Genomic DNA, 27,029 nt, shown 5'->3' with positions numbered 1-27,029 from the left:
ACTCACTGAGAAATATGCAAAATATCAATGCTGTGTTTGATTAAAACAAGGTTAGTAAGGTTAGTATGTATGTGTATATGTATGTATCTATGTATGTGTGTGTGTGTGTGTGTGTGTGTGTGCGCGTGTGTGTGTGTGTGTGTGTGTGTGTGTGTGTGTGTGTGTGTGTGTGTGTGTGTGTGTGTGTGTGTGTGTGTGTGTGTGTGCGTGTGTGTGTGTGTGTGTGTGTGTGTGTGTGTGTGTGTGTGTGCGCGTGTTTATGAGTTTGATTAAGTGTTCAGTGTCTCAGTAGTTCTGTTCCAAAATCTAGTCAGCTGCCTACCTTGACAGCCTTTTAGCCATCCTGATGCAAAGACTGTTTCAGATTTTAGTCAAACAGTTTTTAGTTAGTTTAATGTTTTGGTGAGCTGCATAAATGGCCATAGCTTCTGAAAATCATTTACATTCCTGATAAAAATGTGATTTTGACAAGCATTTAGCTTTCTTGCTGTTAAAACTTTATGTTCTGCGGTTAGTGTTTGCAAATAAACTACCGGTAGTTTTGGGTTGGAAAGATTTATTTTAAAAAGAAATTAATATTTTATTCAGGAGGAATGCATTAAATTGATCAAAAGTGACAGTAAAGACATATATAATGTTTTATATTTCAAATAAATGTAAAAATATTAAGCAGCACAACTGTTAATAATTAATAATAAATAATAAACATTAATAATAATAACAAGAAATGTTTCATGAGCACCAAATCAGCATATTAGAATGATTTCTGAACTGAAGGCTGGAGTAATGATGCTGAAAATCCAGATTTGCCATCACAGGAATAAATTGCATTTCAAAATATATTAAATTAGAAAATAGTTATTTGTAATTGTAATAATAACAGCTGGGTAAAATCATACTGACCCCAAACATTTGAATGATAGTGTACATTGTTCTGTAAGCTTTAAGATGCACTACTGCAGTGTAATCATTGTGAATAGAGCTTAATACAGTGTTGCAGATATCCTTCACAGAATCCACTGAAACAAGGTCAGTGAAAAAATCTAAAAGGTGAAGATAAGAAGTGATTAGAAATACAAAATCTTTATTTTATTAAATATAGAAAATGATTGATAAATGTGTGTGCAGAGTATTTTTGTGCTTATTAGACTATGTTGTTGTTAGCTTAGCAACATGCTAACAACAGGAGTGTGCTTTGAGGAGCTGCTGCTAATGTCTTTCAAATGATTCAATCACGAGGTAAGTGTGCTTTTCTTTTTCTTTTTTCTTTTTTCAAGATTCTACCTATATAGGTAGTAGACAGTAAGGATTTATACTAGGTTTTGGAACAGAGCTTGTGTGACTCCACACATGGTGGTATGTATAATTTAGTGCTCTCACCCTGGATTTCTCCTCAAGTTTGGTGATCATGATGATATTTGCTGTGTGTTGTTCCCACACCATTCTCCAGAAATCACTAAACGTGTCTGGCATGGGGCCCTGGGTGGCGATGTAAGCGCCCTGTCGGCGGTACCCGTCTATGAAGTTGGCATTGATGTAGTCACCGCCAGGAACACCTGCATAACAAGATGGAATGGGAAAAAACAAAATCACATTCAACCTAACAAGAGAAAAAGAAAAAATCTAAAATGCCTTTCATTTAATAGGTGTAAATGAGATATATAATTCAATTCCATAAGTGGTGTGTCAGATCTAATATTTAAAAATTAATTAGCAGCACAAATCAAGCTCAGAAGTCCACAGTATATGGGATATTAACAAGAAAATGAGAACAGGATTTAAAAAAAAATCTATCAATGTGTCAGAGACGATTTAGATCATGGACAAAGTCATATGCATCAGCGTTATTTTACTATTATTTATGTACAAATCATAGTATTTATTCATATTTTAAATCAGCTTCATTTAGTTTACTGAAAATGGCTTTTACTGTACCAACACTGCGACCATTTAGAGATAACAAACAGCAATGTTGCTAGATGCCATGTGAACAGGAAATAGCTTTGATTTCCCATGTTAATACTCCTGTACGATTAAAACATGTTATTTCTAATGAATACACTCAGAAACAGCCATATTGAGCACACACGCTCTCACCATCATTGTTGGAGAGTGATACTCTGGTGTGGTCGTAGGCGATGACGTTGGCATATCTGTTCTTTGACTTGTTAATCTCAAGGTTAGACTGTTCCCATGAGAACTGTTGCCCTGGATCAATAGACTACAAGAGAGAAGCACGCCATGAATTACACATCACGCTGAACATGCCCCATACTGTACTTCACACGTTACAAACATCACATGGCCTATGCAATGAAGTTAGTGCTCACACACACAAAAAAAGTACATGAAAAAGAACTTAAAGCACGCTATAGCATGCAGAAATATGGTGCTAATGTACATCATTCATTGGCCAATATGTTTTTAATGTACATCCGCGGGGTTTGAATGTATGTGTGTGTGAGATCTGACCTCATACTCTTGAGAGAACCTCAGGTTGTCATTGGCTTTCATCCTCTCTATGTGAGCTGGCAGTTCTGAGACAGATACTGGAGGGTGACTGGTCATGCCTGTCAATCACATCACACAAACACAAAGATCAGTTCACACTCTGAGAACACGACATGCTACTGGATTAAGTGCTCTGAGCAGTGTGAGAGAATGTTAGTGATATCATCTATATTTTAACACTTGGGTTCATGAGTGTGTGTGCTTTGAGGATAGAAATTGCTAAAAGAATGTAAAAGGATTTGTGTCGTAGACTAGTTGTTTGTACCCAGAGATTCATTTTCTAAATGTAATAACACTGATGGTTTAGACCAATTTAAATGGAGTGGACAGTTTGGGCTAATTGTACTTTTAGGGGGACATTTGTAAATAGTTCCTGTTTTAATACATTTAAATGTGCAATGAACAGCTATAAAACAGGTAATTCCACATAAAAGATGTTGTTTTTTAATGACAAAACCTGTAAAGTAATACGATTAGACATCTATAAATTAATTAATTTGAATAATACTATTTAAATACAATTGTTTAGATTATTTACTTTTTACCTACTCAGTGGGAAAGAATATACACAAATGTTTTATTTAGTGAAGTAAACAGCCTCACAGAAAACTTGATTAATATTATTTCATGATATACACCTTTTTTTTGGTGGCTGTGGTGGGCAGGGTCTCATATTCACATCCCACTATAAAATCTCTAAAAAATAAAGTCTGAACATTACTGAATAATGTGTGTTGGAGGGTATAGATTACAATACAGTCAGAAGTATTAAGCAAGATGGAATTAGCATTGAAATTGCTGAATCAGATCAAATTAAACTTAAAGCAAAAAAAAATCAATATTGCCGCATTTGGAATATAATTGAGAAGAGTTAATTTAATGTCTGCAATAGTTGTCTGTTTAACAAAGAACAAAGTCATAGATCAACATTGATTCAACACCAAACTTGTGATTTACTGTAATCTTTATTATAGATAGCTTTATTTGAAAATGTCTCTGGCATATCCTCCTGTAGATAACTAGTTATGTGTGTGTGTATTTTAGATCAATTTCCACTATCATTAAGGGGACTAAATGTCCACAACAAACAATAAACAATGTCTTAATGAAAATCTAAAAACGTAGAAAGGTTTATGTGAGGGTTTAGAGGAAGGGTTAGGGGATAGAAAATATCATTAGCTAAAATATAAAAATAAAAAAGGAAAGTTCAACTATATGGAAAGTGTGTTTGCTGGTGTGTGTAAGGTGTTGTGACGTCAGTCAGAGCAGAGAGAAAAGCTTCACACGCTGCAGCAGGTGTTCACATACACCCCTATTATGACTCAAATGAGTTAAGAGGATGAAAAAAAGCCAAACCAGTTACTGCATATGTGCGAGCATATGGGGGTTAATCAGTCAATATAGACTACAAAACACATAACTAACTTGATAACCGTCGATAACCGATGATAGATGCACGCAAACCTAGAAAAGAGACAACACTGTGTTGATACCGACAGTGTGTGAGCATTAAATAGGGACTGGAAAATTGATTCTTCAGCACTCTGTACCTGTGTGTGTGTGTTAGTGACATATCTTTTCATCAGTATATTACCAGCCGTTGGGAAGTTGATTCTACGCAGCTCCACTGGATCAGATGGATGCTGGGAACTCATGGCTTTACTGCTGCTGGGAAAGCTGCACTTCCTGCCCTCCAGCTCTGCCCGCTTCCTGTAACATCACACGCGTAGGAGCATTAAAGCAACACTCACTTAGTAGGAAATAGTTTATATTGCATTTCGAGCATAATTAGATTTACAGAGAAACATAATACACAGACCTGTCTGGTTTGCTGGTTTGTGAACAGATAAAGCGAGGGAAGACAAAAGAAATAGGGATAAATAAAATCAGCTTCTGCGCAAGTAAAATATAAAACATCTAGCATTTTTTATTCCTTTGCTTATCATCCTTTTTAAAAAAAAATTCATTGACAAGGATTGACTGAATTGCTGGTTTCAAGCATAATTAGAACAATGCATGTTCAGGATGATTTTTCCATTTTAAATTTGAAAATTCTCTGATATTTCCACTGTGGGAACTCCCATTGATGCCATTTAACCTACATTCACCTTTTCAAATTCTAAATCACTTTCCTTCTCAATTCTCCTTCAATCTCACCTTTTAAAGAGGAGGATGAGGATGACAATGCTGATGATGAAGATGACAGCCAGCACTGGCCCAACCACCCACAGAAGCCCCTCCTCCTCGTCTACGATCGGCTGCGGCTCAACATCGGAGAACAGCACGGCATCAGAGAATGGACTTGTGGAGTACACAGTCTGTCAATCAAGGATCAAACAGACACTTAGCATATTAGGATAAAAATATATAACATTTTAATATAAAAAAAAGAGAAAAAATATTACTAAAAAAAGAAAAGGTATTGTGAATACAGAGACAGCTGAAGGGTTGCAGGCACTGTACTCAAAACATAATATTGTTTTTAATAAATTATTGCTTAAATATTGAATTGTGGACCTTAAAAATGAGAGAGAAAAGAAGGACTTACGTTCTGGCCCAGTTCAAGAATAGCCAGCACGAAGCACACATACTCCTGTCCATTCACAAGCGGTCGGTTCATGAATGCTCCATACACACTGCCATCTCCTAGTTTAAACTCGGCTGGAAGATTCTGGAAATGAGAACTGATGTATGCCTTTGCCTCCGCCTGCCTCCGTAGACGCACAGAGCGACCGGTGCCATTAATCTCCCTCAGTAGCTTGAGAAACCAGAAAACAGGACAAGCACATGACATGAGCCACGTTAACCACAACAGACACTGCATCTACCTTATGAACACCATGAACACATGTTGGTTCAGCAAAGACAGTGAACGACTTGATCAAAACTGTAAAAAAATATTTAAATTGCGACATCAGCATTTCATTACAAAAATGTAGTACCTCATCAATGTTCATCTCATCTGGATCACTCCATAAATTCTGGAAGTTTCCTCCTCTCTGCCTCTTCACAGGGACAACCACAATGTAGAAACCCCTTCAATTAAAAACATGATATTATATTATTATGGGTGAATCTCATGAAGAAAAGTCTGTTTATTTGCACGCACAAAAATCAAATGAAGGCAGTTAAATATTTTTACATTGTGAAAATATGAAAAAATATCATTCTAAAAAATATATATATTTTTTAAATTAAAATTAGCATAAACTGAATTCAGTACAATACAAACTGATATACTGTATATATATATATATATATATATATATATATATATGTATGTATATGTATATATATATATATATATATATATGTGTATGTATGTATGTATGTATGCATGTATGTATATATAGTTTCAGCATTTATTAAAAAAATATATTTTATATATATATATCTTTTTTTAATAAATGCTGTTCTGAACTTTCTATTAATCAGAATGTTTAGAGTTTCCACAAAAATATCAAGCAGCACAACTGTTTTTAACTTGAATAAAAAATAAGATAAAAAATATATAAATTTTGCAAACCATATCAGTAGCCCACATTAGAATGATTTCTGAAGAATAACGTGACACTGAAGACTGGAGAATGGGCTGCTGAAAGTTCTGCTTTGCCATCAAAGGAATAAAAATATATTTTGAAATATATCAAAATCTAATATATATGATAATGTATAATATATTAAAACTGTTATTTTAAATTCTATTAATATTTCACAGTATTACAGTTTTTACTGTATTTTTGATCAAATGCAGCCTTGATGAGCATAAGAGAGAAAATCTTACTGACCCCAAACTTTTAAACAGTAGCGTATATTTAATACATAATAATATACATTATTCAGTTGAGTTTAAAATTCCGAGACCACACTGAAAATCTGGACTTCAAATACACTATGCACGAATGCTGCTGACGTATTTCCAGTATAATCTCAGCCAGAGTCTTTACTTACGCATAGAACGTTCTATAGCGAAGTGTACTAGCGGCAAAACTTTCATAAAATTTATTTTCTCTGAAACTGAGACAATGATTTTAGAAACCAATTCGCTAGTTGGATTTTGCATGATATGAGAGAATACTCACCCTCAAAGTTGTCGATGTAGCTCGAAATATATAATTTAAAGCTCTTCTCTTTCTTACTCTTAGGTGTGACAGCTAACTGCCTCACAATATTGTTAACATCATTCACGTTAACCGCTGGAAGTTCTTATAAACAGCAAGTGTAATTTGCCATTATCTCCACCACCGAATGCAAAAACGGATGTAACTGGGCGGGCTGAGACAAAATGCAGAAGCGATCGTGCATAGAGCCTATTCTTATTTAAAGCTGGAAATAAAGAGTTAAAAAAAAAAGTCAGAAATCATTTTGAAAATTTGAATGCTGACCTGACATTAGCCTGTCCCTGGACAGCGGGCAGCTGTAGGGTAGCGATGCTCTGAGAGCTAGTCTTGTCCAGGAGCTGGGGTTTCTTGGTCAGCAGGTTTGGAGCGGTCATGGCGTCTGCGCGGTGCTGCAGGCCTCCAGTGCCATCAGCTTTACTGGTTAACAAGAAGGTGTATAGAGACTGGGGCTTCAGCTTAGTCACTAACTTCTGCCCGAGCCGCCCATCCACCTCCACACTTTCACCATCACCATATGAGATCTGAGGGAAAAAGAAGAGACTATGAGCATGTTGTGACACACACACTTTCGAGGAAGGCAGAGTGAGATTAAGACTGACAGCTCAGACACTTGCTAACATGCACACGCTCGCACGTTTATACCAACACTGTCGTACACAATTCCACCTCAATATGTTGCATGAAGGGTAGCAATGGAGGAACAACACACACGCCCTTGTTTGTTTTTATACTGAGCTAAAAATATTGTCTATCACATAACCCAGCCGTTATGGGGACCACAAGATGAATTTAAATGATTTAAAATGTAAAAAAAAAAAAAAAGATAACACAGCTAAAAAAAAAACAAAAAAAAAACTGACATCCGGTTTCTTATTTTAATGAAAAATGGGATATACAGCATGAGGAAATTTTTAAGTGTGATTTCTAGACCTGGAAAAGAATTTATTAAAATCTTACGGTCATAAAAACTTGGTCACACTTAAGATTAGGGTCCAATTCCATTAACTACAAATTTTGCCTCAATAAACTCCTAATTGTTAACTCCTAAATAATAGTTAGTAAGAAAGATAAGTTGTTAAGTTTAGGTATTGGGTAGGATTAAGGGATGTAGAATGTGGTCATGCAGAATAGGGCATTAATATGTGCTTTATAAGTACTAATAAATATAATATGCTACTAGTAATATGCATGCTAATAAGCAACTAGTTAACAGTGAGTATTGGACCCTAAACTAAAGTGTTACCATAATGTCTATACTGAAGGTAATTTTTTTTTTAGTTAAGACAAGCTCTAAATATTTTAGCATGTAGAAACTACTGAGAAATTGCTATTTTGAGTAAAACATATATTTAAAAAAATATAAAACAAATGAAAGTAATGTCAATGTATTGCTTATAAAGAATGTGAACCCTGAAAAAACATTCAGTTCTTGAAACTTCTAGAATAACCAAATTTAATTATTTTAATGTGGATTATTTATAATTATTGTATTTTATTATGTTATGTTAATATATTGCCACTACTAGTTAGTGTTAATACAGACGTTTAACAATACAAAAGGTCTGCACTCTAACATGAATTTATTGACTTAAAACAGGATATACAAAGACAAACCTTTTGGCTGTTCTGCCTTAGTCAGTCAATGCAGAAGTTTGAAAACAAGCTGAAATATCTTTCTATATGAGAGGCTTCTGAATATTGTCTTGGATAATGACAGGCTTTGGAGAAAAGGTTGAGAACCACTGCCTTAACTCTTTCACACATTTAGATTTTCAACATCAAATTTCATGTTTATTAAGCTGTTTTCTTCATGTAGACCCAAAAATAGGCCAAACCTGACTCGTGCAGACACATACGCAGTTTTTTGCAGTACTTACAATGAGAGATTGTGCTTTATTACTGGCGGTTCGTGGCTCCCAGGTCAGCAGCACAGAACTCTTCATAGCAGCTTTCACTCTGAAGTTCACGGCAAACACTATTAAAGAGAAATAAAACAAAAGATCAACACAACAAACTTCAATACTTCAGCTCACCTGAGCAGAACCTCTGGCCTCCAGCATGAGCAGAACATCAAAGAATCTTTTCAGCCGTTTCTACTAAAAACATTTACCACATCAGGTTGTTATCTACAAAGGGTGCACAGAGCCGAAAGGAGAAAAAAGAGCTGGTCAGTCTTTTCTCATACAGTAGTGCTGATAAGAATTCGCCACTCTTTTCCAAGGGCTCACCTTTACCATAGTTGTTTTATGAGATTATGGAGCACTCCACGTTTACCTAGACCCATTTTCAGAAAGATTCTCACCTTTTATCTCCGCTTAGTGAACGTCACCAAACAAGAGACTCAGACCAACAAAGACAGACAAAAATGACTAGACATAAACAGAAAATATCCTTCCAGAGTAAAGAAAATGTAGTGGTTTTGATCAGGAAGGGTTGCCTGAGAGTAAATGTTTGTATGTGAGGATATACAAGTGTCATACCTTCCTGTGCTGGTTGTGTTTTGATGGATATGGGGAGACTATAGGCCCCAGGGCCGTGTTTGCTAAGCACGCACACTCTCGCCACATACTCAGTATTTGCCCGTAGGCCATTAAGAACCACTGTAGCCTCCGAAACGTCTGATTCCATGGCAATATCCGTGCCATTACTATAGGTGACAGCGAACCACACGCGGTAACCTTGGATCTGGTCATAGCTTCTTGGTCGCTCCCATCTCAGGATCACAGATGAGGAGTTGATGTTTTCAGCCGTTAAGTTAGCCAAAAGCGGCAAGGTTTCCTGTATGCTCACATTTTGACCGTCTGTTGTCCACGGGATTGTTACCATGTCATCTGTGGTTGTTTGCACCATGTTTGGTGTTAAAAATGTGACCTGAGCGCTTGAACCATAACCCCATATGGTACGGGCCGCGAGCCGAAACACATACAGCACCCCTGCACTCAAAGAGGAGACGGTGTAGGTGCGTTCCTTAGCGTCTAGCTCCTGCACCATGAAGGAGTCTGAGGTCGGGTCAGCCTGGCCATATGAGAGCCTGTAGCCCAGCACAGGAGACAGACCAGCAGGGGGAGGCCGCCATTTTAGTAGGGCAGTGCCATCCTCTGATGGCGAGACTGTAAGCAGGGGCAAACCTGGCACTGTGGAGTAGAGAACAATACTTTAGATCAACACTAAATATGTAGCGCTGTAGTGAAATCATGATGTGTTAAGTTGAGTGAAATACTTTCAGGTTATTACAATAGTTCACTCAAAAATGAAAATTCTGTTTTTATTTTCTTCACAGCTCCAAAAAAGACTTTCTTGCACAATTCACAAAGACAGTGCTCTTTTCAACTGAATTACAATGAACAGGGACTGAAGCTTTCAACCTTTAAAGGGGTCCTATTATGCTTTTCCACTTTAGTAAGTGTGCAATGTTGCTGTTTGTGCATAAAAAAAAGATCTGCAAGGTTACAAAGCTCAAAGTACCTTCCAAAGGGAGATATTTTATTTAACATAGAATCAACTTTTTCAAGAACTACAACGAACGGGGCTCGTTTGGACTACAACGCGATTTTTCCGGATCTTATGAAGTCATAATGTTCCTCATTTAAATAATCTCCGCCCACTGAATACCCAAAAAAGGGGACAAGGCCTGGATGAGCTGCATTAGAGAAGACAGTGTTGTCGCTATGTCAAAGAGATGCTGCTTTGCCCACCCCGTTTCCAAAGCTCATTTGTTTGACCTTACTAAGGCTTAACGTTTATCTGTGCGCTGCAAATTTTATGGAGAACAGCTTTTGTAAGCTCTCACTTTTGTAAGACGGTTCACTGCTCGTTAGGAAAATTAACCATAGTTTAGTGATCAATTAATGTTTGTATTACCTTAGTTTTCTGACAAATATCACGATTAAATGGTGGATAACATCGTTTCTATAATGTAGAAAATTACAAAAAACATAGCACTCTGAAACGTCCTCTGAAATCCGTGCTTTCAAAGTCTGTGCATGAAATTCATTCTGCATGATTCTCTTGTTTGTTAACATTGTCAGGGTCTGAATCGGGCTCGAATTGGTTTGAAATTGACGCCATCATCAATATTTACACTAGAAAAGAACTCGCCGTTATAGAGGGGCGGGACATTTCCCGAACACGTGCTAAGCACTGCCAATCACAGTACATTTCGTATTCTAGAAAGGAGGGGCTTCATGGAAAACGATGTGTTCGAGGCAGAATGGGGAGAGAAGTGCTGTAATAATGTAAAATATGTGAAAAATAATGCGTTTTTTTAACAATCAAGCATGAAAACATACTCTAGTACACCCCAAAAACAAAATCAAGACTTCGTAAAAGGGCATAATAGGACCCCTTTCAAATGAAAAGACTCACTAAAAAATTAATTAATTAATAAACTTGACATTTACCATAGCTTTAATAAGAGAAGTAGTCCAGTTTGTTAACAGATATTTCTTTTGAATCAGAATCAGTTTGATTCGGCTCACAAATTTGGTCTAAATGGTTCGTTTATGAATTGAAAAGTTTAACTCATGCCTTAAAATTTGTAAAGTTGAAATCACAGACTCAATATCCAATATAGATAAATCACTAAAATATTGACACACACTATCAGTAGTAGTCCAAGTTGTAAGCAAATAATTATTTTTAGTCAGTGAATTGTTTGATCAGGTTCACAAATTGTGTGAACTGAAAATTTAAACTCATGGACTCAAAATCCAGTGTTATTCACTGAAAATCTTGACATCTGCCATAGCTTTCTTTCAAGCATTTTTAAGTTAATAAAAGTAGATTTGTTAGCAAATAATTATTGAGGCAGATCTTTTCAGTGAATCAATTCTGGTTCACAGAATAGGTCTCAATGATTCGTTTATAAATCAAAAAGTTGAGCTCACACCTTACAATTTGAAAAATTTAACAGCTCACATGAGGGGAAGGGGAATTGTAATTGAAAAGAGCATAAAACTATTATCAAATTTTCTCCTTTAGTGTTCTGTGGAAAAAAGAAAGTCATATGGGTTTGGATTTGGAATGATATGATGATAAGTAAATGTTTTTCATTTTTGGGTGAACTTTCTATTTAACCCTGAGATAAACATAAGTGTGTATACCAAAACATGAACGTGTATGTATGTGGGAAGGTGTACACACATGATGGTTTAGTTCTGATGACGATAGGCTTGCTGCGTGCTCCATCGCCTTTTGAGGTGAACGCAGCCACGGTCACAGAGTATTCAGTGTTTGGCCATAAATCAGTCAAAATCAGGTCCTAATAAACACATGCACTTACTAAAACAATACTTCAAAAAAAAAAAAAAAAAAAAAAAAAAAAAAAAATCAAAGAAACTAAATGTCCATTTTATTTGAAATTAATTATTGAAAAATAATCTTGACATACAGATTCCATTTTTCTCCAATTCAAGTATAGGAGCTGTACATGCCTATTGCCTAGATAAAATATAGCTGTCTGGATTGGAACATTACCAAGATGGTCGCAGAATGAACTGATGTGCCTTAAAAGGGACTTTGGTTCAAGTAAATGTATTAAAATTCTGGGTCATGTTCAAAATAGTTATACTCACATATTGTTTCGAGTCATTCTGTGGCTGTTTACACACACACACAAAAAGAAGTCAAATGAATTTGAATGCCAAGATGTAATACGATTATTCCCAACAACACAATGAATAAAGGTCTACTGAGAATAAATAGTGTGAAAGGTTCACTGGAACAATTACATAGTGGTTTTAAGGCTCTTAGATTCTAAGATAGTTATCGGAGGTTCTGTCTCAGCATGCGGATAATAAGCAGATACTGATGTTATCTGATGATTAAAGCAAAATGAAAGTCCATTTAGAGAGCATTAGCTGAGCTAAGAAGCGTAATTACTGACAAACAAACAGCTCATCCAGATCAAGTGATAGTTAGGATTCTACATCATGTTTCTAGTCAAGTGTTACTGGCACTACTTTAAACCTTGAAAAATGAAACATTTTCAAACTATGTGAAAACATTTTTTTATGACTTTGATCAAGTTGATTTTGGTATGTGTGAATTTTTATATTTTATGTGATGGAAATGACCTTTTTTTAAGTTTTTAGAGAAAGAATTGGATAAACCTTGTACTTATTAACACAACAATTAGCTAGCAATAAATTATGAGTATATAAAATAAAGAAAATCTGCCCAAATGTTGTACCAACCAGTCAAGCACAGTTGTCTGGGAAAAAAATGCTGAAATGTTAAGGGTTTGTGAGTTCACAGCATACACTGCAGCATGCATACATTATGTGGTTACGGTTATTACTGTTTGCTGACTCTTTGTTTAAACTTTTGTTTTTTTTCAGTATTATTGTTAGATATTTGTTGTGTTGTGATGTTAAGAGCTCATCTTTTTACATGGTGATTGTGACTGTTATTGTGTGTCAAGTGTTAAGGTCTATGTATTATATCCTAGACATCTTTACTTTGTAAAGTAATTGCACCATTAGAATCAAAGTTCACTTCACATATTGTCATATAGAACTATATATAATGGCTAACAAAATTATGTTGAATGAAAATGTGTTGAACAGGAAATCTGTATAGTTGCCTTGATGAATTTATTGGTTGAATGAGACATTTTACATTTAACAAATTCAAACTGACAAAAAGTAGTGTTACTAAGGACCATTTTTAAGAAAGAGAACCTAATCTGAATGCACGAAGTTGCCAAAAGTAAAGTTTACCAAAAACTTTAAAATATGATCTCATTTCTTATGAAAAGCCACATTTACCTACTTCAACACTTTTTATAGATTTACTGAAGACTTGTTTAAAAGTTTGAATAATAAAACATTATTTTAAGATTTTCTACGCAACCAGAAAAAAACTTTTGTCAAATGTCTTTGAATTTTGAGAGTCCTTGATTTTTGAGATCAAGCATTCGTTATTTTCAAACTGAGAACAACTCAAAAAATAAACACCACATTTCGAAAGAACACACATTGACTTCAGATGAGTATTTGTGTGTGTGTGTGTGTGTGTGTCCATGAGGTGAAGTCTCCTACCTGTGGCTCTCCCAGTAGGTGTTCCCTAATTCTGGGAGAGACTGTTCTCTCCCCTGCTGTTCGTCTGGCGTATGTCACCTGGTAACCACGGATCTTTCCATGCTGTCGCTCAGCAACCGGAGGTTTCCATGACACTCTAGCAGAGGTGGCGTTTAAGACCACCACATCCACACCCCGTGGCGGTGCGCTGGGCACTAAAGGGGCATTTGAGTAAAGGACATGTAGTCACAGCTGAACATTCCTTTCAGCTCACAGGAGAAGGACAAGGAAAGGTCAGGAAAAGAGGTGTTATACTGGGGTTCAATTATCTTGATAAATCCTTTGGGAAAAAAGCTTTAGCCATGGAACGGGATCTGAACATGTTATCACCAGGGTGAATAAGCCAAAAATGCAATTATTTATGCAGATGGAAAAATTCTGAAAGAAGAAAATCCAAAGAGGAACTTGGGAGAAGTCAGAAATATTGCAACCACTAGGCTTCAAGGCAAATGTTGAAGGACTTTTGGGAGAGGCTCAGCTTCAGGTCAAGGGTCAAATTAAGGCACTGTCACATACCGTCTTCCTCTGTGCGGACCAATATTGGTAGGCTCTCAGGCCCTTGACCTGTGTCAGTGTGGGCAGCAACTGTCACAGAGTACAGGGTCCCTTTCTTCAGCCCCTCTATCCGGTACCGGAAACAGTTAGATGGGATGTTCGGGATCCTCTGCACGGGGTCTTTCTCCCGTTCCACTGCCACATATCGAATGGAGTATCCTGTTATGGTTCCGTTTTCATCTGTGAGGGGTGGAGCCCAGCTGAGCAGTAGACTTGTGGAGGAGGGGCTTATGCATGTGACTTCCTGGGGAGGGGGTGTGGACTCTGATTGGGTGGTTAGAGAATTGGGTGGGTTTAATTGTGTGTGTTGAGGCAGCGATGGTTAGTTTAAGTGTTGTTGTGGATGATAATGTGTGGAAATGAAATGAAATCAGAGGAAAACAAAAACAAAAAGACATAAAAGGACAAAATTGACACGTAAAATGTGGTGTCACGCACAGGTAAAATAAAGCAAGACATCAAACTGCAAATGATCGTCCACATATGGTGAACTGAAATGAAAAACGAATACATTCAACGTAAAACTTACTTGTTTGACTCCCTCTTCCCAGATCCTTTCATTGAGTGTCTCATGTTCTTACCTGCTCTTTACACTTCACTAAATTTTCAATAGCCTGACAGCTGTTTACTGTATCTTTCCCAAACAACTTCTAACCAGTAGCAGAATCCAAGTCTTTACAGCCGAGTGAACAAAGGCAATGAAAAACATGCTCTATAAACTGTACTCTCTATGTCTAGCATGAAAAAATCTGATTCATTTAAGGAATCAGTTCATACTGATGGATTCAGTGAGTATGCAAGTGACGTGTTTCTGATACAGTTATAATTCATATAAATAAAAATCTATAGTTTTTTAGTTTTATTAGCTGTATATATCTCTTTATGTTTAATGATTCTGTTCAAGTTTAATGCTGTCACCCCATTTGAAGTTCTTGTTTTTTTAAAGATACACTACCATTCAAAAGTTTGGGATCGGTGAGCCTTTTTAATGTCTTTGAAAGGAGCCTCTTATGCTGCATTTATTTGATCAACAATACAGTAAAACAGTAATATTGAGCAATTTAACTGTTTTCTATTTGAATATGTTTTAAAATGTTAAATGTTTATTCCTATAACTTTTGTCACCTCAACTTTTGAACCTATTGTAATGGATCACAAGATATTACAGGCCATAACAATATAATATTTTCTGTAAAAAAAATTCTTACAGAGCTTAAAATAATGATTTCTTGTTGTTTGAATAAGTTAGAGTATTTATCCCATAATGCATCATTGTGCAATCAAAATATTTCATTTATAAAAGCCCTAAATAGTCATTTTCCTAATTCTACAACATTAAATTATTTAAAAATAACTTTTATCTTATAAAAATGTGTTTATAAATCTTGTGTCAATTATGTTGCCGCACCAACCTTTGCCTTTAAATTAGTGGAATTATCTCCCACAACTATGTAAGATATACGGGAAATGATGTCACTTTCCCACTGATAAGATCTGAAGCACTGAAAGGTATGTGTGCTCTCTGAGAATATATATTAATCTAAAAAGTTCTTACACAAAGAGTTATTTTATAAAACCTGTTCTGTTACCGTCAAACTCTGTTACCAAGGTAGGATAATGCTGACAGTAACTTATGTTTGGCAAGCACTGAATTATTAAAATTGAATACGTTTTCAATAAGATACTGGAAATAACTTCTGTTACTGAACAGTTTTTTTCCTTAACTTTTTGAAATGCAAAATGTAACTCCAATTATAGAATCGCTCATACGTGTCTGTGGAGTCTGAACGGTGATTTCACTGGTGAATGCCCCCAGGCCGTGTTTACTGCGCGCTGCTAGTTGAAATATGTAGGTGGAAAATGGCTTCAGATTCTTCAGCAGATAACTGGAGCTTGGATCAAATGATATTTTCTGGAAGAGAGAGGTTTAAAGGAAATAGCATTAAACCAGACACTACAAAATGAAAACATTTTGTATGTGTGTGTATGTGTGTGTGTGTGTGTCTGTGTACGTACCTGCTCTGGCTGGTCTCCAAGCCTGTAAATGAGCTCATAGCCAGTGATGGCATCTGTGCCGCTGTGAGCAGGAGGGATCCACGACAGAAGAATGCTAGTCTCTGATTTCACCTCTGCCTTCAGTTCTGTGGGCTGGGATGGGACTAGAAATGAGTCGAGGCAGAAAGACAATGCTTAGAGAATGATGCAACCGAAATAAAATAAGATGCAATATTAGAATCTATAAAAAAATCCCAACTTCACAAACTGCACACCTCCTGTCTTGGCAATGATGTGCAGATCGCTGGAAAGAGGTCCATCTCCGACTGCGGTAAAGGCAAGCACTCTAATATAATATGTTTTGTTGGGTGTCAGGTCTCGTATGTTTAAAAAATTAGCCCCTCGAACCATTTCCTTCTCCCATTGGCTCACAGACAGAGACGAATCCGACGTGTAATACACCCTGTACCCAACCACCTGACCGTTGGCTTCCTCTGGCTCCTCCCACTGCACCATCGCTGTGGAACCACTCAGCATGCGACCTCTGACACGGCGAGGAGGGGAACTAGGCGCCTGTTCGGCTGTGCGAGCTTCCACGGTCTGACTTGGTGGGCCGCGGCCAATCGAATTCACCGCCATGACCCGGAAATGGTAGTGCGAGTAGGGGCTGAGTCCACCCACGCTGTAACGAGTTGTTGCTATGGCATCAATTTCTTTAAAGGTGTCGGTGGAGGAGGCGGGACGATACTGAATGATGTAATAAGAAACAGCAAGTGGATTTCCACTGTCCCACATCAGAGTAATGCTGGTGGCAGATCGCTCCATGACAACTGGAGCTCCTGGAGGATTGGGGAGGGCTATGGAGTTGAAGAAGGAGAGAAATAAATTAGGGAAAATTTTACAAAGATTTACAAAAAAAATAATTTTATAATTTATATTCATCACAAAATCATGAAAAAAATGTCTCACGATTTCCACAAAATATTAAGCAGCACAAATGTACTGTATTATAATATAATATAATACAATATAATATAATAAAATGACACTGAAGACTGAAGTAATGGCTGATAAAAATTCAACTCTGATTTAACAGGAATAAATTACATTTTAAGATATTTTTAAATAAAAAACATTTATTTTAATTTGTAATACTATTTCACAATGTTACAGTTTTAATGCATGTTCAAATAATTGCAGCCTTGGTGAGCATAAGAGAATTCTTTCTAAAACATTTTTAAAAAATCATACCGACCTCAAACTTATGAATGGTAGTGAAAAATAAAATTACTTACTTTCAGAATAATTTAAATACTATTTAACTTATTTAACGTATCATGAAATGACATGACATATAATAGCATTTAAAGGCATTACAGACGCTCCTACTGCAAAGGTTGTAACAAAAGATAGACAGCAGTTATACTGCCTCCTATATAATAGCTAATGCTTGCCAAATTCTGAAGCAGAAACTAAAGCAATTTTTATGCTTATTTCAGCTTGTTTGCTTAAAAAAAAATGAACAAACCTTTTGAAATCAAATACATGTGTTTGATGTGCACTCAGAGTAAGTCGTAGCCTATGAAGATTGTTCCAAGTCATTGACTTATATGAGGTTACATTTTAGTTAGCCAGGCAAGAGACAGCAGGGCAGCTCACTAGGTTTTGGAACACCCATCAGCCCCCCTGCTTCCTTAATATTGGCTCCTCCTATGGAACTTATTGTTTAACTAAATGTTTTTTTCTTCTTCAATAACATTAGGCATTTTCTTTGAGAGTCTTTTAACATCACTCCTGTGTACCTTTAACTGTGATCTGGGCAACAGTTTCAATAACTCCAAGTGTAGACATTGCCACACACGTGTAGTTGGCAGACTGGCGTACATCGGTGAGCTCCAAAACATTTCGCCCAATAGGCATGTCATCTTCTGGTGTCAAATCCTCGGCTCCCAGCATCCACTTGACATATGGCATGGGAACGCCCACTGCCTGACAGGAGATATTCACACTTCCTCCCGGCATGATCTCATAATCCATCGGTGGCACTGAGAACCGAGGAGGGATGCGACGCACTGAGGGTGTAAAAGACAGTGAGCCATTTACTAACTCATGCTAAAGACATTATTAATGCTACAGAGAGCACCGCTTCTAATAAGATACGCCCTCAGAGTGTTGTACACGGCAGATTATTAATGTGTTATGTAGAAGTTAGGTTTAGAGTTAGGCTGTGTCACCTCTTTAATGGGTCAAACTATGCATAATTGTTGTCAGGTGACTATATACTAGAAAAAGCCATCAAATATGTATATAAATGTTATATAAAGAAAAGAAGCCATCAAATACAGCTGCCTGTGATCGAGAGATTAAAAAGTGATATGCAATTTTTATGCTAAACACTGTATTTGACATGTCAAAGTACATATACTACGTTTTTTTTGATAATTTTATCATTTTTTAATCAAAGCAAATTTATCCAAGTCTAAAAATATCATATTTCATAAATATAATATAAGGTCATGTATTAAGGTGAATTGCTGGAGTACAAATACAGGTACATTTTGTTAAGGATTGGCCAAGCATTGGTAAAGTGTGCCAGATAGTGATAGTGAGTTTGTCTTTTAAATGTTGAAAAAAGTTTTTAAAATACTGGCTTTTATTGGCTGGTTTATGAAAATGCTAATAACAAAACTGGGATGCATTAGTAAACCCCCCTTCCCCTCCCTCCCCCCTCCAGTATTTATTCATCTTTGTTAACATAAGTTAATAAAAATAAAACTGTTCATTGTTAGTTCATGTTAGCCAATGACCATTAAATCATTTTAACAGATACAATTTTTGATTTTAATAATGTAATAGTAAATGTTGAAATTAACTTATTTTGCTGGTTACGTTTTTTTCATTCATTAGTTCATGTTAATAAATGGAACCTTATTTTGAAGTGTAACCACTTTTTCGGTAATATTTTTAAATGATGGTCCTATGTTATATATGATTTCTTGGTGAGTCCAAGGAAAATCTTATTTTCCTTTCAAAATAAATTTCCCACACTTTTCCCTGCTTACAAATTGTGAAAATAATTTGCCTTGCCTTGCCTTGCCTTGAAAATGGAGAAGTAACTTCACAGTATACTATTACAAACATACAAATAACCAAGGATGAATGTATGAAATAAATTGTAATTTTGTAAATTGTAAATGGACAGAAGTTCAGATGGGTACATGGCATTGCTATGATATCATTTGCTATCAGCATAATGTTATGGAATGCGGTTAAGAAGGATCAGGTAAAATGTGGTGGATTAGTGTCAAATGACATATGCAGTATTAGGATCTGGAAAGTGAGTTAGACTGTCCAGAGGGAGGGAATCCCAGTGGAGGAGAAGGATTATGTAGATGTGAGGGTCTGAAACTCAGATTAGAGTAAGAAACAGAGCACTGGTTTGAAGAGCACTCACCATCTCTTAATTCTACACAGGGGTCCAGCAGTGAGACGTGAGCCAACAGGGAGAAACAAACAAACAATGACAACATGTCTAAGGTACGCAAGAGGCAGGGCCGTAACCACCATAGGCATTGAGGGGGACAAGTATTTAATTAGAAATGGACAAATTGCCCTCCCCCCTCCCACCCCCCACAATATATGATATTTCTTAATGCCGTTCTCCATTACACACCACTCTGTTTGTTGTTAGGATGACAGAAAGTTTAAAAAGTTAAATTTTTAGGCTGGTCTGCCTCAGCGGTCTAACAGCGCTTGTCAATGTCAAAACGATGGCCAATCAAATCAAAGAAGGCGGGGCTTACTATTCACTGAAGACGAGTGAGAATTCCAACGCAACACTTTTAGGTTTTACAGTGAAAGAGTGTGTGCGTGTAATAAAATATAAGTAGCTAAACATTTAATAATTGACAACAGTTTTACGACAGATATAGATTTAACGACCCATAGTAACATACAGTGATGCAATCTACTCAACTTCTTTGCTTTAATTTCGGCATTTTGAATTGAAAATAACTGAATGTGACGAGATAAGAAACGTTTTTGTTTTTTTTTACATTTTTGACATATTAGACATACAAACAAGAGTGAATGTGTGCATATTTTTAAATAAAATATTATTTGCAAAGAGTTTAAATGGATTACTTCACAACTATATAGGCTACAATTAGACCTGGAACTTTTTTACGTTCTTATTTCTACTTTATTCCCTTAAATTCATTTTAATCCTTTAATTATTTAATTTCTTTAAATAAAAACACCAAAAAAGAAATGAAAAAACTTTGGTTCCCCCCAATGTTCAAGACATGGTTACGACCTTGATAAGAGGAGATGATCTAAGAAGAATCAGACAGATCAGACTACAGAGATTTGCTTTGACATGTATCTATCTATTCATAAGAATGTGTAGTTACAGGTTAAGTTTTTTAATTCTACAGCGCTCAAATAAGTAACTTAAAGCTGTACCTCTGACGTAAAGGTTAGCTGGTGTCGAGTAGCGCGTTCCTTCACTGTTGGTTGCGACACACTCGTATTTACCCTGATCAGTTTCTTCACTCTGATCAATCTGAAGTGCACCTGGATACATATGCACATAAAAAGGCAAAACATTTACAACAAGACACATGCACATACTTTGTCACCAGCCCAGTCCTTTGGATCGAATGTTCCATGTTCTGTACAAGTTAAACTCTATTGACAATATCTGTGGGCCTGTTGTTGTTGATCACAGAAAATAATTTAACTCGCCAAACAAAGACATTTTATACACTGTATATTGTTTTGTTTAAGTTAATATACTTACTGTAATTTCATATACTTTTCACAACGTTAGTAAGAGATTCTATAACGCTAGTGTAATGTCATATACAGTAGCAATACTTTCGTACATATTACATTTTTTCCCAGCTAGAAAAATACAGTGTCTTGCACAACCAAATTATTAGTCGAATCATGTGTCAGAAAAAAGTCCAATATAAACTAATGAAAAAAAAAAAATGTAATTTATAATTTTAAACTAATCTATTAAAAGGAAATTATAAATTCTGCACACATTAAAAAAAGTTATTTGCAACGTATCGATCAGTCGACCTTTCTCAGGCTTGCCTTGCTCTATTGACATCTATTATGAGTGCATTACACACAATTTCTGTTTGTTTTCAAACTAAGCGATGAGTAAAAATTATTTTGCATGGAAAATCAAAAGTATGTCACAGATGCTGTCCATAGAGCTCAACAATTTTGTTAACTGTAACTCAGACACACCAACACCACACAAACTGATTTACATGTAAATATCAGGACAAAATTACAGTGGCCAAGAGAGTTAAAACAACATATAAATCATCAGAGTATTTAGAAAAACTCCTGGAACAAGTCTGCCAAGAATAAAATAAACAAAATATTGCCTTGATATCTAAAAAACAAAGCAATCAATTAAATGTTTTTACCAAACAGAAACAAAGCAGTCAAGTCTCTTTCAAAAAATTTTTTTTTTAAATATTAATATTTAGATATAGACACAGACAGACAGAAAAGACACAGGCTGTTGCACAGCATGTAGAGCAGATTCTAAAAAGGCTTCATTAAAAAGACAAGATAAAAATAATAAAAAGCCTGGTTTTTCATCCAAGTAGAAATTTCTAGCTGAAAAATGAAGTGATGTTTAATTAGAGAGAGAAAGAAGTGAAAAGATCCGCAGAGGGATCAGAAGAGCGTGAGAAAAACAGCAAAAGCAGGAAAAATGTTTTAATTGGAATAAATTAACAGCATTTCAGAAAAATATCAATATTTTCTGTAATGTTAGTAACAGTAAAATGAGTCACGGAAATTACTAGAAAAAAAAATCAGATTTGGTCTATATTTTCACAATATATTATAAGTTAATTTAGCTAATCGCTTCCCTTTTCCCATCATTAATCTGGAAAACGCATAAAGGCCCCGATATACTCACGGCGAAGTTTAGGGGTAAAACAAAGTTCAAAATATGTGACCAGCGATGTACTGTTAATGAACATCTGATGCCGCCCATACTGCTGAGAGCAAAGTTTAGATGAATATGTAAATACATGCTGCGCGCTTTCCTCTCAATAATAAAAAAAAAAAAACACACAATGAAACTGAGACAGCAAGAATTTTAATAAAGCATAAGAAAAGTATCTGATCAAAGCAACGTGGATATGTTTGCACAAGACCTGCAATTCGGCACTCCAGTAAAGTTACGTCACGTTTATATAGCACTTTATACAATAAATTGAAGAAATACAACTTGATTTTCTACTTTAAAGCAGCTCTCCAGTGTGTTCATGTTTTTCTTGCGGACGTCTGACCTCAACAGACTGAGCAGGAGAAATGAACCAGAAAAGATTTCCACGAGAAAGAAGGCGGAGCCTCAGTGCACACCCATCTATTAGATAATCGCCACGGACCAATGGAGGTATAAAGGCGTTTACCAGCCGTAGCAAACTTTTCCGGAAAGTTCGCTTTGGCAAGCTGTTTTGATCTCCCAAAACGAACTTCATTTCATCACATCAGTTCGTACTTAGATTTTGCTTGAAGTATATCGGGGCCTTAAGTCATCTCTGATATCTGCTCTACTAAAAAAATTATAGCATATCAATTTTTTTTTTCAGTTTTTTGATGCAACCATTCAAAGGCTGGAAAGGGGACTAAACATAAAACTTTAAAGATCCCATAAAAATTTTATATTCTAAAAATTTAGTCCATGGCAGTTAGCTTTGAATTTGTTTAAATGCTATGCACTTTTAGAGGATACACACATTTTAAATGTATAGCATTTTGGGACAACAGGCCAAAAACAAAAGATGACTCATCTATCAATTTTTGGTTAGAGAATATGCTACCTAGAATGAGAACATCCCTCCTTTTAATACCTCGTACATGCGTTTTAGGGATGAGCCTTTCAATATGTCCTGCCCATGCTTCCTTTTTCAATAGGTAATACATCACCACAAGAAAGAAAACGGCATCTGACAATGTCATGGGGCCTTTAAAAACCATATTGAACAACCACTAAAGTAAACCCTCTTTCATTTTTCTCCCCTAAAGTGGAGATTTCAAATCTGTTATCAACTCACAAAATTAATGTCTATTTGATTTTAATTCACCATGAAAATAACACATTCAGATAAGATCTGCGTAAAGGGGAGGTAGTTTTATCATGGCAACAGAACCCAAACATTAATCATGATAAACACAATCTCTGAAAATGACACGGTTAGTCAAACAATCAGAGAGAGAGAGAGAGAGAGAGAGAGAGAGAGAGAGAGAGAGAGAGAGAGAGAGAGAGAGAGAGAGAGAGAGAGAGAGAGAGAGAGAGGAAGAGAGAGGGGAAAAGGAAGAAAGAAAGAGAGCGATAAGGTGAGGATAGATGTGGTGGGTTGCTTTAGTCTCTTACCTCGGATAGGCGTACCCCCTGGATGTGTGAGAATGAAAGCAGATGGGAGATTAAAGAGAAGACGAGTTAGTGCAGCGAGGGAGAATGAGAAGAAAAAAACAAAGTGACAGAGAGAGAGTGAAAAGTAGATACAGAGAAAGAAAACAGAAAGATAGAGGGATAAAATAGAAACAGCAAAAATAAAGTGTGCAAGAAAGAGAAAGAGGGGAGGAGGGAGACTCTTCATGTCTTAAGTGCAAAGTGTAGTTGGGATTTTATGAGATGGCAACAGAGGTCGTCTTAAGCAAAAAGAACTGAACATTTTCCGTCATTTAGCACGTTTTAATGATTATAATGGTTATACTTTATAAATATTTTCAAATATGATAACAATTTTACAAAGAATTAAAAAATGCTTTAATAAACAAAATCTGGTCTATTGTGTATCCCTATTTCAGAAACATTTTTAGCCATTCCCATAGTAAAATATGTGGTAAGTAACACTTTATTTCGATAGTTCACTGTAGACAATCTAACTATAAGTTCCTTTGCAACAACATGTCAACATGTACCAGTCATTAGAGTATTAGTAGACTGTCTGCTTAATATCTGCTAATATTTATTTTAATGGTTCCTCTTGGTTCCTCTCCAATGGTTCTACTTCATATAAGTAACTTTGCATGTACATGTCAACTTATTCTACTCTAAACCTAACCCAGTCTACTAATACATTAATAGTTGACATGTAGTTGCAAAGTTACTTATAGTATGCAAATAGGGATTAGAAGTAGAGATGTGCCCGAAGCCGAATATGCTCGGAAAATAAATTACGCATTCTACGGAGCCTATAAAGGGACATTTAGATGTAAAAAATACGAAATGGGATGAAAAAATATATATTTAAATGCTTTTGCGTTCTTTCGCAATTATTTAGTTGGGTAATTATACTGTATAGAATTTTCGGGCATCAGGAAATAGCTATCAATATACGGGGTATTGAAATCACTTTTGAATGCGTGCTCGCTTTTCACTTTCCCTTTCGAATTCGCAATCATGCGTGCGGTACGGACACCACATTTTCCAAGATAAGATATTTGTCAATGACGCTCAGGATCTGTTCTGCACCAAATCTTCTAACATCGTCCTGTCAGTTATCTCTCCTACTATCTTCACGTGACAAGTGAAATCTGATGTACTGTAATGTAACCGACTACCGCTGCAAGCCTAACCATGTCCCTTTAGGGGCTCCGTAGAATGCGTTTTCTGTGCCTTTGTGAATTTGGATTTAAGCTTTGGGCACAACCCTAATTAGAAGTAAAAAAAAAAAAAGGGGGAAAAAAGTTTTAGGTTCACACTTGTAGTTTGCTTCACACTTTGGAGTCTCTGAACCAAAAAAGAAAGTGATACATTTAGTCCTGTTTCGCTTAGCGTTCACACGTGTCATTTTGTAAACCTAAAGATACAAAACAAAGAAAAAAAAAAACAGCTTTTATGACATACATGTATATTTTGAGACGGAACTTACCGAACATCCAAAACAATGCTGTGTACTAAATGTGCTCCTTGTATGTGCATACATATGATGGTATTTTTACCAGCTGAGAACTCACAAAGAGCTTATAAAATGTGTAGGCTAAAGGAATCAAAAGAGCGCCAGAAATTGCTCCGTTGCGCACACAAACAAAAATGCTGAGAGGAGACGCTGTTTCTGATGCCTGTGCCGAACTGATAAACAACGTAGCTCCTATAATGAGAAAAAACACGTATGCTTGAGAATTCTTTCCTTTTTAGGCTTGCATCTTGTGACATAATCGCATATTATTTTGGGTTAATTTGGATGTCTTTGGTCCGTGTTCATTTGAAAAGTTAAATAAGCTCACACTTATTCAAATGAACCACACTAAGAGCAATCGCACCAGAGTTTGTTTTTAATTGAACCAAACCTGACAAGTGTGAACATACCCTTAAAGAACCCCTGTGAAATCTAAATGATTATTTGAGGAGAAAAACAATAGTTTATTATTATTGTTTATTAAATCAGATGACCAGATTATAAAAACAGAGAGTGGAATAAAAACCAAGAAGAAGCCAAGAATCTGCTACTAAAAAACAATTTCCACTAAAGTTATTGTAATATCAAATTCTCAGCAAAAATACCAAGTGTTTGGTCATGACGGAAAAATGTACAACCAAGTCCTCTCAGTGACGGATAATGATTATTCGTAGCACAACCTCTGGATGACACCTGTTTTCTAAAAAAGTTGATCATGAAATTCATGGAAAAGAACACAGAGACTTAAGACAGGCAGACTCGAGCCCAGAGAAAGAGGAAAGCCAAAAAGGCCACGGTTTTGGGTGAAAAGCCACTGTAACATTCAGCATTAGGACATTCAAACCTATCTAGGCAACAAAGTAAGAGAAAGAAAGAGAGAAAGAGAGAGATCTGAAAGAGTGAGAAGGGGGTAGTGATGCAGGAAATCCAATGCCAAGGGCAGTGAGTGTTTGGAGAAGTGAAAGAGTGAGCTAGTGAAGGAGGGAGCAAGAAAACGTAAGTGAGAGTGGAAGCGAGAGGCTCAGTACCACACGTTAGAGGGGCAGCGCTCGGGTAAGGAGAACTATCTACTGTACGTGAATACTGTGTTAAACTATGTTCTGACTATATGTGTGTGGAGAGAGGGTGACTATATTGTTAGGGGAAATTCAATATGTACTGTAGATATATCATGCGCTTTACCAATAACGACATGTTTGTGTGTTTTGTGATTGAACATGAGTGAGTGTGTGTTGTGCCTCAGAATAACACACTTACCAAAGGACTCTGTAGATTAAAACACAGAAAGAGAGACAGCACATTTATCACTTAAGGTCGTCACACAGCAAAAACAGTGTGTTTGAGACTGTGTGTGTGTGTGAAAGGACATTAGGCTACAGGATTTCTTTAAAGATGCACTCAGAGAGGTTATGTGTGTAAGTTTGCGGCATGGGATCTCATGGATTGTTTCATTGGTCTTGCAGTGACTGCGTTTCTGGACATTTAATTTTTCCCATTGTTATGTTGTGTCTTTTATATGTCTATTGTATTGTCTGGTTTCCTTGTTTACAGGTACTTTTATAATTATGTTTTTTTAAAGTATATTGTATATTATATGTATACGTCGGTTCCACGTTGATTATCGTCCAATACTACAATTTTTTAATTTATCGGTATCAGCCGATATTTTAATTGTGAAAGCAATTTTTTGGTTACATTTACATTACATCTACCAGCATTTAACCCTCACTTAAAGTTACTCTTTAAAAGCACTTACAATTTAACTTGCACTGTTAGATCTTTTAAATCTTTAACAAATTTTAAAATAAATATAGTTTTTTATA

The 27,029-nt window shown here is 36.1% G+C and overlaps 1 protein-coding gene across 7 annotated transcripts in view; it reads right to left on the bottom strand.

The window, feature by feature from the left end:
- ptprdb (protein tyrosine phosphatase receptor type Db) overlaps positions 1–27,029 on the bottom strand; it is a 76,072-nt gene that overhangs the window by 10,284 nt on the left and 38,759 nt on the right. For 3 of the 7 annotated variants that reach the window (XM_079851038.1, XM_079851042.1, XM_079851039.1), the window contains 17 exons: positions 23,676–23,693; positions 20,726–20,836; positions 18,064–18,333; positions 16,537–17,118; positions 16,283–16,425; positions 16,037–16,178; positions 8,510–8,607; positions 6,897–7,153; positions 5,454–5,547; positions 5,060–5,269; positions 4,669–4,829; positions 4,331–4,342; positions 4,106–4,221; positions 3,937–3,975; positions 2,473–2,570; positions 2,098–2,221; positions 1,381–1,556 (listed from right to left, as the gene is read on the bottom strand). In XM_079851038.1, coding sequence (XP_079707164.1) covers positions 1,381–1,556; positions 2,098–2,221; positions 2,473–2,570; positions 3,937–3,975; positions 4,106–4,221; positions 4,331–4,342; positions 4,669–4,829; positions 5,060–5,269; positions 5,454–5,547; positions 6,897–7,153; positions 8,510–8,607; positions 16,037–16,178; positions 16,283–16,425; positions 16,537–17,118; positions 18,064–18,333; positions 20,726–20,836; positions 23,676–23,693 — 2,651 coding nt within the window. The remainder of the gene's footprint in view (positions 1–1,380; positions 1,557–2,097; positions 2,222–2,472; positions 2,571–3,936; positions 3,976–4,105; positions 4,222–4,330; positions 4,343–4,668; positions 4,830–5,059; positions 5,270–5,453; positions 5,548–6,896; positions 7,154–8,509; positions 8,608–16,036; positions 16,179–16,282; positions 16,426–16,536; positions 17,119–18,063; positions 18,334–20,725; positions 20,837–23,675; positions 23,694–27,029) is intronic. The other 4 variants (XM_079851040.1, XM_079851041.1, XM_079851043.1 and 1 more) reach the window with 2 other exon arrangements.

This window comes from Squalius cephalus (genome assembly GCF_949319135.1).
Source record: "Squalius cephalus genome assembly, chromosome: 2".
Taxonomy (NCBI): domain Eukaryota; kingdom Metazoa; phylum Chordata; class Actinopteri; order Cypriniformes; family Leuciscidae; genus Squalius; species Squalius cephalus.
The sequence above is the reverse complement of the archived record's forward strand: the minus strand, read 5'-3'. Positions and strand labels throughout refer to the sequence as shown.